The 12,577-nt window shown below is 39.0% G+C and overlaps 1 protein-coding gene across 2 annotated transcripts; it reads right to left on the bottom strand.

Annotated features, from left to right (window-relative positions):
* On the bottom strand, positions 1-11,527 carry dcaf7 (ddb1 and cul4 associated factor 7). 2 transcript variants are annotated; one of them, XM_017697497.2, is made up of 7 exons: positions 11,013-11,527; positions 8,130-8,288; positions 6,623-6,734; positions 6,343-6,461; positions 1,289-1,498; positions 726-843; positions 1-282 (listed from the first exon to the last, which is right to left on the bottom strand). In XM_017697497.2, exons 1-7 carry the CDS (start codon positions 11,148-11,150, stop codon positions 107-109), a joined length of 1,032 nt encoding a protein of 343 aa, XP_017552986.1. In that variant the 5' UTR covers positions 11,151-11,527; the 3' UTR covers positions 1-106. The 2 variants fall into 2 exon arrangements, with proteins under 2 accessions (XP_017552986.1, XP_017552987.1); XM_017697498.2 differs by having other exon boundaries at positions 1-279.
* Between the last annotated feature and the right edge of the window lie 1,050 nt (positions 11,528-12,577).

Below are 12,577 nucleotides of genomic sequence, written 5' to 3'. Positions count from 1 at the left end.
TTCCTCTTCCACCTCCTCCTCCTCCTCCCCCTCCTCCTGTTCTCTTGCACTGGGACTAGCCCTGCTCTCGGTGTGCGCAGAGTAAGGGCCAGTATCAGCTTCGTTGTTAAACCCGCAGGATCTCCAAGCAGTTGTTATAGCAGATAGCTATCCAGTCGGGCTGGGTGGATGCCCACTGCACGTTGTTGATTTCTCCCTCAGCCGTGTATGCCAGGATGGGGTCCTCAATGGCCCGTGGCATCTGCTGGATGTCCCAGATCAGCGCCTGGTGATCGTCCGCTACAGTGGAAATTAAAAGAGAGGGGACCAGGTAAAGAGGACCGACCAAAAATCTAAAAGTGTCCCCCCCCCAATTCACCACCAATCTAATAGATCTGCCAAGATATGTCAGGTGTTTGAAGTTTGTTTATTTTGTTTTGGACTGGAGGCCAATGTTCAAAGCTCAAAAGCAGGTCTGAGACACTCAGAATACAATTTATACGCATCTTGTTTATTTACTACTTCCAAAGATAAAGTTATTGTTTATTCATTCGTGTCCATCAGAAAACTTACTGCAACCAGCAATAACAGACATGTTTACAAACTGAAACTCAAAATGGTCCCAGTAATTAACTGAAAACTTACTCATTTCACTTACTACTACTTTCAGTTGCTTCTATTTTTCCAGTAATATAGAAAATGAATGGCAGAAGTGTACTGTGGGAACAGCTGTGCTGGTCTCTTACCTGCTGTACAGATGTGGCAGGAGGAGTGTGGAGCCCAGGCAATGCCGTTCACACATGCGCGGTGATTATTCAGCCGAGCCACCGGCGTGCAGGGCACACGCACATCCAGAATGACCACCTGAGGGCAGATACTGAGTTTAATACAGACTACTAAAAATTTACCACTGCAGTGACTAATGAGCGGAGAATGACACAAGCATGTAACAACAAAAGACCGCAAACTGTCAGAACCAGTCATAAAAAAACTGATCTATGCATCCTGAACCAAAAGTTAGCTGCTGCTGTACAGACAAAACAACACAATGAGAATCAGATGCTTTCTATACTTTCCTGCACTGGTTGTCACTGGCAGCTTTATTATATATATGGTCACGCTCTTCAAGATAAAGAACGAATAGCCTGCATAAGCAGGAAAAGAACCACTCGTTGTGGAGATTTGACCGTGTAGTGATGTGAGTCTGGTCTTGTACGAGTGGAAATAACTGCCCAAGTTGGTCACTCAGGAAACAGACTTCCCATACAGACTTTGGCCATGAAGCAGCTGAATTCCTGTTTAAGGTTACCTCCATGCCATCCATGGCCATGGTGGCCAGGTAGTTGGGGTCCTGTTTGTTCCAGCAGAGGCGGAGTAGCGGGTGGTGTTGAGGGTCCTCGTAGATGATGGTGCTGTGCTCTAGGTGACGGAGGTCAAACATCCGCACTGAGCCGTCTGCTCCCACGGATGCGAACATGTCCCGCCCTCCACCCGCGCGACTGAACGCAATGTCATAAACCTGCAGCCAATCACATGGATGGACATTATACTTGCATGACTATTCAAAGCATCTGGAATGAATGAATGTTTTCAATAATAGAAAATCAAAGTTGATGTGTGTGCAATAATTCTATTATGATGTTCTACTACTTCATAGATAGGAACTTTCAGATGTGACCAGAATGATGAACAGAGCAGATTCTAAAATGAATGAGAAAGGTGTGAAAAAACAGGAACATGTGTGTCATATATTTGAAAAGTGAAAATTTCAGGGCAGATAACAGAAAATTACTATAAATGAAATGTATACAGCATATTTACAATTTAATAATGTCTTCGTGTTTCCAGAAAGTACTGCACCAAATTGTTATTCATTCACGTTGCAAGTGATTACAAGTGATTTTAATCATGCCTGAAACTTTGGTCTGAACCTGAATACAGCCTGAGAATTTTCAGGACCGCGTTTTGAGTCAGTGTCTGACCCAAGATCAAAAACAATCTGTCTGAACCCAACCATAACCATTTCAAGATGATTTGAATCTGAACCTGACTCAAGAAATACAAAAGTCTGCCACTTTCCATATTGTGCGGTTCTCACAATGTGAGGTCGAGATGTTGACTTTACCTGTTTAATCCTAAAAATGTATTAACCCCGCAGACCCCCTGAATAACTCAAAAAAAAAGAGCTTTTCCAGAGGAAGAACAGTTAAACTAAACATTTTGCTGCCATCAGCACCGCTATACTGAGTGCACTGCCGGCCAACCAACACTGTAGTTGCCAGCCAATGTGAGACCCCACCAAATACCAGGGGGTAAAGCAATGCAGATGTTACATAGAACATTTTGAATATATAAAAAAATATTTTGGCAGCTTTTTGGGAAACCGATCGCTCTTGTGAATATTTATGCCCCAAGTTTTTAGGACATTAATTTTTATTGCCAGAATTCCGGTAACAAATAAATATTCAGTAATTATAGGTGGAGATTTTAATTGTGTGCTTGATCCAATGTTAGACCGGTCAAAAATGCCCAGCTCTCAAAATCAGCCTTACTGATTCAGAACGTCTGTGAGCAGTGTGGACTATTAGACCCCTGGAGATTCTTTTATCCAACTTCAAAAGCCTCCATCCCCCCGCCAGCACAGCACTCATATAGTCATATAGATTTTTTTTCTGGTCGATAAAAACTTGTTGCCCTTTATTTTATCAAACACGTACCATAATATAGTATTATCATTTCTGACCAGGCTCCATGTTCATTTGAGCTCATCTTCCCTGATGAACCACCGGCTGTTGATCCATGGCGATTGAACCCTCTTTTGCTTTCTGGTAATAAATTCTTAGCATTTATAACCAGTGAAATAAAGTTTTTCTTGGACACCAATGATACCCCAGAAATATCAAGATCTATTCTATGGGAGACCCTTAAGGCATATATATGAGGTCAAATAATTTCTTTTACCTCTCAGATTAAAAAGCAAGAGACAGCCAAATTAAAGGAGCTATCAGACGCTATATTTAATTTGGATGAGCAATGTGTCATGTCCTCCAACTCTACCCTGTTTAAAGAAAGAGTGCGGCTTCAAACTGAATACAATTTAATTTCCACTTCTCAGGAGGAACAGAGACTGCTAAGAATGCGACATACATTTTATGAATTTGGTGATAAAGAGAGTAAACTTTTAGCCTTACAAGCTCGCCAGTCCACTGCATCTAGAATGATAACACAGATACAGTCCTCAGATGGTGCCATATTACATAACCATAAAGATATCAATGACAGATTCTGTAGTTTCTTCATGTCTTTGTTCGTACCAACCTATTTCACTTTTAAATTTAGGTTTACCCTCAATCATCTTGATGGATCAAACAGGCTTTATAAAAGGACGCAAGTCTTTCTGTAATCTTAGGCGCTTATTTAATGTAATTTATATGGAATCTCCTTTGGATGCTCAAGAAATAATAGTCTCTTGACGCAGAAAGGGCATTTGATAGAGTAGAATGGGCTTACTCTTCTCTTCCTTACTCTTGAAAAGTTTGGTGACAGAACCATTGGCCGTAGCTCTGAGACAATGTTCTGACTTCAGAGGTATTTGCCATAAGGGTATTGAACATAAGATCTCGCTGTACGCAGATGACCTCCTGCTTTATGTCTCAAACCCCCTGTCATAAGTCCCCCACATTCTCTCCATTTTAGAGAACTTTGGGAAATTCTCTGGCTACAAACAAAACTTACAGAAAAGCCAGTATTTCCCTATCAACTCGCAAATTAATGGATTACCCAACTCAATCATTCCTTTTAAGCTAAAGTACAGTGGATTTAAATATCTGGGCATAATGATCGCACGTTCCCTCGAAGCTCTCATTGACTAACCTTGTCCCCCTCTATGACTGTACCAGGAAAGATTTTGTAAGATGGTCCACACTGCCACTCTCTTTAGTAGGGCGAGTTAATTTAGTTAAAATGACAATTCTACCCCGTTTTCTATACAGATTTTCCAATATCCCTGTTTTCATTAGAAAGGGTTTCTTTAATAATATTGATAAATTGATTACTGCATTTCTTTGGGGATAAAGTTTGCTTTATCCCCAAAGATTGCTTATTGCTTTAAGTAACCTTTTTGCAGAGACCAGGGCAGCAGGGTGGAATGGCACTACCTAATCTCTTATTTTACTACTGGGCATGCAATATTCAAAAGACAGCTTTTTGGATGTCCCCAGAAGACTCCCCTTCTATCCCAATATGGGTGTATACAGAGAGGTCTCGCAGCCAATTCTGTTTAAGCTCTTTGGTATGCTCTTCTCTTCCCACAACTGGAGGCACCTCTCTTTGTTTTCTTAATCCTGTAGTCACCCATACCTTAAAAATTTGGTCTCAATTCCAGAAACACTTTCGGTTACAATCAATCTCAGTTTTGAGTCCTATAGTGTCAAACCACTTGTTCGTGCCTTCCTATTCCGACTCGGCTTTTTGCATATGGTACAAGAAGGGAATTAGAAGCTTAAAGGATCTGTTTTCAGATAACTCATTCCTATCTTTCACCGAACTTTCCCAAAGATTTAAGCTACCGCGAAGCCACTTTTTCAGGTATCTTCATAAGGAGCTTTACTCAAAAAGCATTCAGGCTCATTCCCTAGTTTACCTCCACTGTCAATAGTTGATATGTTGTTGAGTTTAAATCCAAATAAACGTGGCACTATTTCCCATATATATTTTACTGTTAGCTCTATAAATCCTCAGATGCTAGAGCATCTTAGGGCTGCATGGCAGCAGGACTTAACTATAGCTCTCTCTGATGCTGATTGGGATGGCGTTCTTCACCAGGTGCACTCATCGTCCCCTTGTGCAAGACATGGGTTGATGCTATTTAAGATACTCCATAGGCTCCATTTCACTAATTCCAAATTGGCAAAATTTTTTCCTAATACCAGCTCTGCATGCAATAGATGTAAGCAAACACCAGCTACCTTAGCCCATATGTTCTAGTCGTGCCCTAGACTGGAGGAGTTCTGGAGGAGTACATTTAAGACCTTTAATGACATCCATGGTGTTGTAATTGGTCCACATACTCTACTGGCTCTATTTGGTACATGACCTGAAGGATCATCTCTAACTAAAGACAAATGTCACGTTATCGCCTTCTCCACCCTGCTAGCACGACGCCTAATTCTTTTAAACTGGAAGGGGGCTAACCTCCCCCCAACACACAGCAGATGGATTAATGAAGTTATGGCCCACATTCAAATAGAAAAGATTAAGTTCACTATAAGAGGCTCAAAAGATAAGTTTTTTGACACCTGGCTACCTTTTATAAAATACTTTGAGGGTTTTTACACTTCCGATTGAAGAGACCCTCGACCTGTTTCTTTATAATATATCATATGACTTCTATGCAATGCTGAACTCCAGCTACTGCCCTAGTTTTAGGGCTATAAATTTGATGGCTGAGACTGAACTGGCTTAGGCTCCTCTGGGGTGACTATTTAAAGGGAAGGGGAAAAATAATAAATAAATAAATAAAGTAAAATAAAAATATATATAATGGAAACATGACTGATCTAGAAATAGAGTTTCAATGTTACTATAATGGAGGTAATTTCTAACATTATTATTAATACAGTTTGGTACTGTGTGTATATGTAGCTGTATGTATATGTATATGTAGGTGTATGTATGTATGTATGCATGTATGTGTATGTATGTATGTATGTATGTATGTATGTATGTATGTATATGTAGGTGTATGTATGTATGTATGTATATGTAAGTATGCATGTATGTATAGATGTATGTATACAAATTCATATATGTTTGTGTATGTATGGGTATGTACATGTGCCAATTTTATTTTCTATTCACCAAGGTATTTTATCTACCTTCTTTTTGTATTTGTACTTGTGTTTATTATTACTGTTTTATTATATTGGTTTGAGTGGAGCAGAGAGACAAAGATGGGTCTAGGGTGTAGGAAAACCGAAGAAAGAGTTGTCTTATATTAGTTTACACTGTACTATGTTGTCATTGTTGAATATTACAAAATAAAAAACAATGAAATAAATAAATAAATAAATAAATAAATAAATAGGTTAACAAAAACAGATTAATTAATTAAATAACCATCATTTTTGCTGCACTAAACCATACTTTCCTAAATTGCTTTACGTTTATGTCCCATTTTTTCCTCAAATGTGGTCCTCAAGGCCGAGTGAGCAACTCCAGTGTGCCGGTTTAAAAGACGATTTAAGGTACCGAAAGTACTGGAGAATAAAATTAAACTAAAGTGGGGAAATGCATACATTTACAGTATTCATTATAAGATGGGATGGAGGTGGTGGAGATCTCTCTCACAAATCCAGCTCTCACCTCTTTGTCGTGTGCGATGAGCTGAGTCTTGACGTGGCCAGACACCAGGTTCACCCTTCCCAGCACCTGCCCTGTCTCCAAACCCCAGATGGTGCAGGTGGTGTCAATACTGGATGTGCCTAAAGGATCATATAATACAAACATAAGACTCGGATAAGAGAGAAAGAGACACACACAGACTTACTTAACTGGACAATCTACTGAGAACTCAGAATGATACACACACAAATGAACACAATTTAAAGTTTAGCATACAGTGTGAACATGTATAGCGTCTTACCTAGAAGATTGGGGTCAACCTCATTCCAGTCAAAAGAAGTCAGAGGGGCACAGAAGTCTGAATTTTTGTTGTTGTTCAGAAGGCATTCAAGACGAGTCTCCGTGTCATTCACCTGAAACAGAGGTGGAGTGAGAGTAAGTACATAAAACACAGTCAGAGTTCTCTGAAGATGCCACAGAAAAACCTCTATGCTCCCTAAAGAACTGTTCAATGGATAGTTTAAAGAATTAAAGAACTAAAATTTCAAGAACCTCAACACAATGTACAGGTCAACCAATTCAATTTTTTGTCAACTGTATGTCTATGCCAAGTTCCTTTGAGCAACCTTTATTTTTACGAGTGTACGCATACCTGCACCCCAACCAGTGTAGATCAAGTTAAAGAACCTCCATATAAATAAACAGCTTACATTTTTTTAATTGGTATAAAACGTTAACATCATGTTTAAGGGTCTCTTTTCAAACACAGTTCTTAAAAAGGAACCAAAAATGGCTCTTCTATGGCTCTCGTTCTTTGGCACCTTCGTTTCGGAGGGGGGTGGGGGGCTGGGGGGGCATTTGGGTCTAGCCTTAGCAGATGTAAATCCTGCCTGCAGTAAGTGATTTTCATTTAAAAATATCTTCCAAAACCTTTTTTCTTAATTTAATTATACTAATAACACTAATAGCCAGTGTTCAACTGGGGGATATAAGAGGAGGAAAAATGATCCTTTTTATTATTTAAAATTAGAGAAAAAAAAGCTTAATTTTCACTTCTGGGTTCACATAATTGCTCATGCATGAGTGCAGAACATGAGGCTTGGTTGTTGTCATGACTATAGAGCTGAAGATGGGGTCTTCAGCCAGTCAGCGCTGTTAACACTTCATTTCTCTGCATTTAAAGTAATCATTTAAATTTTATGAGACAGACAGACAAGATCAAGGTAACAAAATGCGTCTACCAGAAGTGCAAATGGCTGCAATAATGCAAAATATACAGTGCAAATGTGCCATAACAGGCATAAATATAAATGAATTATATATGCATCATTCATAGATATATTTGTAGTTGTGCACATATTGTTAGTATATTTAAATATTTCATAGATGTGCCATAATAGGCATAAATGTAACACATTTGCACTGCGTGTTTTGCACTATTGCTAATATTTGCAAAATACTAAACACAATATATACTGTACATTACATTCAGTTACAGTAAGCAGTTATGTATTGTATTTAATATACAATTTCTCGTATGGAAATGCTAGGGATAATAAATAATAAATAAATACATTGTGACTTATGTTAGCGGCTCAAGGTTTTGATGCTGGAACAAAGTCCTTATTAAGCAAAAACACAAACACATACTTATGAAGATAAAAGCATGACTGAACAGCTACACACTGGCGACGGCAAAGACTCGACCAGTGGGGGTACAAACGTTACATATTGTGATCCAACTATAAAATAACAAATAGTGGCACGAGTATCATACTGCTGACAATACCCAGCCTGAGTGTACGTACCCTCCAGATCCGCAGGTAATCTCCGCTGGTGGCCAGCAGGTCTGGGTAGACCCCCTTAGTGTCAGGAATCCACATGATCTTAGTGGTGGGATATGGATGATCAAATGTGTTCCTGCACACAAAGTCAGAGCTCTCCTCATCAAGGCCAACCAGCTGCACCTACAAAGCAAAATGAGGAGCGAAACTGTGTAACTCACTTTGAACAGTGATGATCTCTGAATTTATACTGACTACACCAGTGGCTCTCAAATCTGAGGCCGGATTCATGAAAGCTTTAAGAAAAACACTTGCGAAGCTTCTTAAGATAAACACTAAGAAAATCAAAAGAATGTTCTTAAATGCATAAAACTTAAGAAGCTCAAAAATGATTTTCTTTCAATTTTCTTAAGAAAATCTTCATTGTTTTCTTATGTTTGCTACATTGCATTTCACCATGTACCATAAATGACATGAGACAGAGCAAACAAGAACTAGAGGTGACAGTGGAAGAATCATCATATTTTCCAATGAGAAGTGGGAGGTGACGGACGAGGATGATGAGAAGCAGCTCAGCGTCTATAATAAATTTAGATACCACCTTCAGATGTCAGCTCTTACAGTGCAAAACAAGTTTGAGTCTATCATAAGGTTACAAAACATTTAAGAATACAATATTTCCAAGAATATCACTTGTTCATAGGATTATTTGTAAAAAATAATCTACTAAGAAAATTAAGCTAATTCTTTATTAGTTATTTGAAGAATAACAATTTCTTGTAACGTTTTTCAAACATTAAGAAGATTTTCTTTCTTAGGACACTTTTGTGAATCCGACCCCAGGTCCTGAACTCCCACAGTGCACGGTGTTCTCCCTGATATAGCATACGCAATTCAGCTAAAAAGGCTCAATGTTTATCTGACTAGCACATCTATAATTTAAATACTGCACCAGCGAAACATCCACACCTGACAATGTTTCATTACATAGTCTGGTAACATTTCAATGTATTTTTAATGTTATTTAATTTGTACAAATTGTGTTTATATTTATTGGAGTATTTGTACTGTTGAGAGTTTTATATGTCGTGCTTTCGGTTTTGGAAATATTACACGGACTATCAAGGACGATATTATTTATATTTGAATGTTTTGTGCATTTCTGCTGTTACAAAGTCATTCATTGCCTGCGGTCATATCTGTGACACCCTTCACCAGAGTTTCCAAACCAGGCGGTCTGCAACCCATAGGGGTTCATGGTAGCATTGCAAGCAGTTCATGTAACTGTCATACCAAACAAAAGTTAAATAAAAACAAAAACAAACAAACAAACAAAAAACAACTTTGACCCTATAACTACAAAAAGTGACTGACATTTATATTTTTATTCTACCCCGAGTGGATCATGTCACACGATAGATTACAGTTTACTAGCTAAATGATTCTTTATGTCTTAAATGTCTTAAACATCTTAAGCAGGCAAAATGTTTGGAGCAGATTTCTAATCAAAGTATGGAGGTAGCTTTCTCGAAAACACATTTGGGAATTAAACGTGCAAACGTACGACTTTAAAACTAAAAGTGCCAGAAAGGGTTCTTCACAAGAGCGTCAACGGCCTTTTCAAAGTTTAAAGCCCCTCCATGCAACACAAAGGTTCTGTAAAGAGACCCTCAACTTTGAGTATAGATCGAGTATATACATACATTCTTTTTAATTATATAATTATTCAATGCTGTCTTAAGTTTTACTGGGAAAGCCTGATCATGCAGAGCTTCACTGCACTGAACGGGCACTCACACCCAATATATTCAGCGTTTGAGCCGTGAGTGTAAAACATCTATACACTGCTCTTCTTGACGTAAAAAAAAAAGAACTGGGGCTTAAGTTTTAAAACTTACTACACTTAATGTATTTACAATAACATTTAATGTACATTCACTCTGTATATATGCATATTTATACTTGCATATTATATTTTTACCACTCTACTGTTCTTCTGCACTTTATATGAAAGTAATACTGTATTTTGCACTTCTGGTTAGATGCTGCACTGCCTTGAATCTAATCTAATCTAAATCACAGCGGCAGTACCGGTCAGAAAAATCACAATACAATATATTCACAGATCATCACCAACAAATTTTACACACCTCGTCTAATCAAAGACAATATCTAGCCCAGCATGTCCCATCTCCAGTGCCGTGGTCCACCTGCACTGCACAGTGTGGGGTTTCCCTGCTCTGGAAGGGTTCGGATACAAGCTGATGAGCTATGTTTAGAGCTAATCTGTGCATTAGATGGCCCGAAGTACAATATACATCCAGTACTTCTTGAGAAACACTCAGTGTTAACAGGGAGTTTGTGCCCTCTTTGGTGCAGTAGCTACTCTTCTGGAAAGGCTTTCCACTAGATGTTGGAACACTGCTGTGAGGGTTTGATTGCATTCAGCCATAAAAGCATTAGTGAGGTCAGATAATGTTACTGGATGATCAAGGCATTGGATGGAGCTCCATCACTCCAGAGAACGCAGTTGCACAGCTCCACAGCCCAGCTCTGGGGGGCTTTTTACCCAGACCTTAGTCTCATGTGTGACAGCTTCAGCGCATCTCATTTTACTGGTGAGTGCTTTTCTATGGATATTATAAAAGCTGTATGTCAGCAATTGGTGCATCTTACGTGGGTTCATTTACTAGATTTAGATCTGTGGAGAAGAATTTGTGCCAAATAGACAGACAGACAGAAAGATGACCACTGGCGAACCCTAATAAAACCTTGTGGCTAAAGTTGGCTTCAGCTTCTTGTTTGAATTTTCCGGATCCACCTTAAATGGTGCAGCAGTTACATTCTATAAAACTCAAATAGTACAAGAATGGAAAGGCTTAATGTGAACAGTTTCTTTGACGCTACCTTGTTGTTGTACTCCTCCACAAAGCTGCCGAGAGCCAGACGAAAGCGCTTGTCTGGTCTTACGCTCCAGTTCATGGCATACACCGTCCATGGCGCCTCGTATTTATAGATCTCTTTCCTCTTACCGTGCAGAGACATGGCAGATTATTCGGCTCCACACGAACCCCAACCGAATAAATGAGGCTAGCTGAAGGCAAACTAAACCCCAAGGACGCGGGAAGGGAGAGTTTCACAGCAAAAATACCAGCAAACGTCCCGTTAACGCAGACAAAGGGAATGTCATAACACTAATAACACAACAACGGCTTCCCTGCAGCAGCTGAGCTAGCGAACTAAACTACGCAGCTAGCTTAGTCCAGCCCAGATTCGCTCAGTCTCTGCGTGTCGCTGTTTAAAGATTAATCACGCTGCACGATAAAACATGTTTTTCTGAATCACAACACCACCTGACGCCTCATCGGGCCTTTTCTCTTCAGCAAAGAACTAAAAGGCGACAGGGTTGAGGGGCTGATCGCCCATTTCAAAATAAAAGTCCTGGTCTGCAGAGTGGCAATCGAACGAAATCTTTTTTTTCTTTTTTCTGTTTTAAAGTGGAGTGAGAATAACTGGGCACTGCCCAATTAAAGACCACGAGGAGTCTATTTGCTTCTTAATATTAAAGCTACATGTTGGAATTTTAGGTGAAAATCCTCCAGTGTCTCTCTTGGTAAACCAGTCTTTTAATAGAACGTCATTAATTAGTGACGCTGACGTCTATTAAAATGATCATAAGCACAAAACACTGAAGGTAAACAGTTTCCATCAGGGAGAACCGAGTGGCTCTGAAATCACTTTTACAAACAAGCAAAGTTTCAGTTTAAGATTTATTTGTAAATTAGTTACAAGTTGAATAAAAACTGGCTTTAAACTCAGGATCAGAAATAAGTTTCCTTTACTGTATTGATCTGTAGGTCTCTGTTCATAAACATAAACTAACTGAAACCAATTTACTATAAAATGAAAGTGTTTGTATGAATTCAGAAAAAAAGAAACATGTCAGTCACGACTGCTTATGTGTACATATTTCTGTATTGTGGTCTATTTACAAAGTTAGGTTAGTTCATCATTTAGGTGACGTATGTGCTCCCAAATCTTTACACTGCTGCACTGATGTTGAACCGTGTGCTGCACTGGGTTGGTGCTCTTGCTTTGCACTTCTTTTGTTTTGGCATGTTACATTTTTATACACACAGAAACCAAAAGGAACGACAGATTTCTCAAAGTGTGGTGGAGTAAAAACTCAGATATTTGACTTTGAAATGTAGTGGAGTGAAAGTAAAAAGTCACTCAAAATGGAAAAACTTAAGTAAAGTACAGATACAAAAAAACTACTTGAGTACAGTAATGAATTACATTTACTTAGTTACTGTCCACCACTGCAGCTAACTGATCTAGAACAAACCTGCACATCAGCCAGGCGTTCTAATACAGTTGCTCATTCGTTAGGCGGCCTAGTTAGAACGCAAATATGCTTATTGGAGCGGTGCCCACGCCATATTCTTGGTGTATTAAGTTACTGCACAGGC

Source organism: Pygocentrus nattereri, chromosome 14 (assembly GCF_015220715.1).
Source record: "Pygocentrus nattereri isolate fPygNat1 chromosome 14, fPygNat1.pri, whole genome shotgun sequence".
Taxonomy (NCBI): Eukaryota; Metazoa; Chordata; class Actinopteri; order Characiformes; family Serrasalmidae; genus Pygocentrus; species Pygocentrus nattereri.
Note: the sequence above shows the minus strand (reverse complement) of the source record. Positions and strands in the feature narration are given on the sequence as shown.

Excerpts from the sequence above, each read along its gene's own strand:
- dcaf7 (XM_017697497.2), bottom strand. The coding sequence starts at position 11,150 with ATGTCTCTGCACGGTAAGAGGAAAGAGATCTATAAATACGAGGCGCCA. Across the intron at positions 8,289-11,012 it reads TGGAGGAGTACAACAACAAG|GTGCAGCTGGTTGGCCTTGA; the intron begins GTAGCGTCAAAG and ends TTTGCTTTGTAG. Across the intron at positions 1,499-6,342 it reads TCATCGCACACGACAAAGAG|GTTTATGACATTGCGTTCAG; the intron begins GTGAGAGCTGGA and ends GATTGGCTGCAG.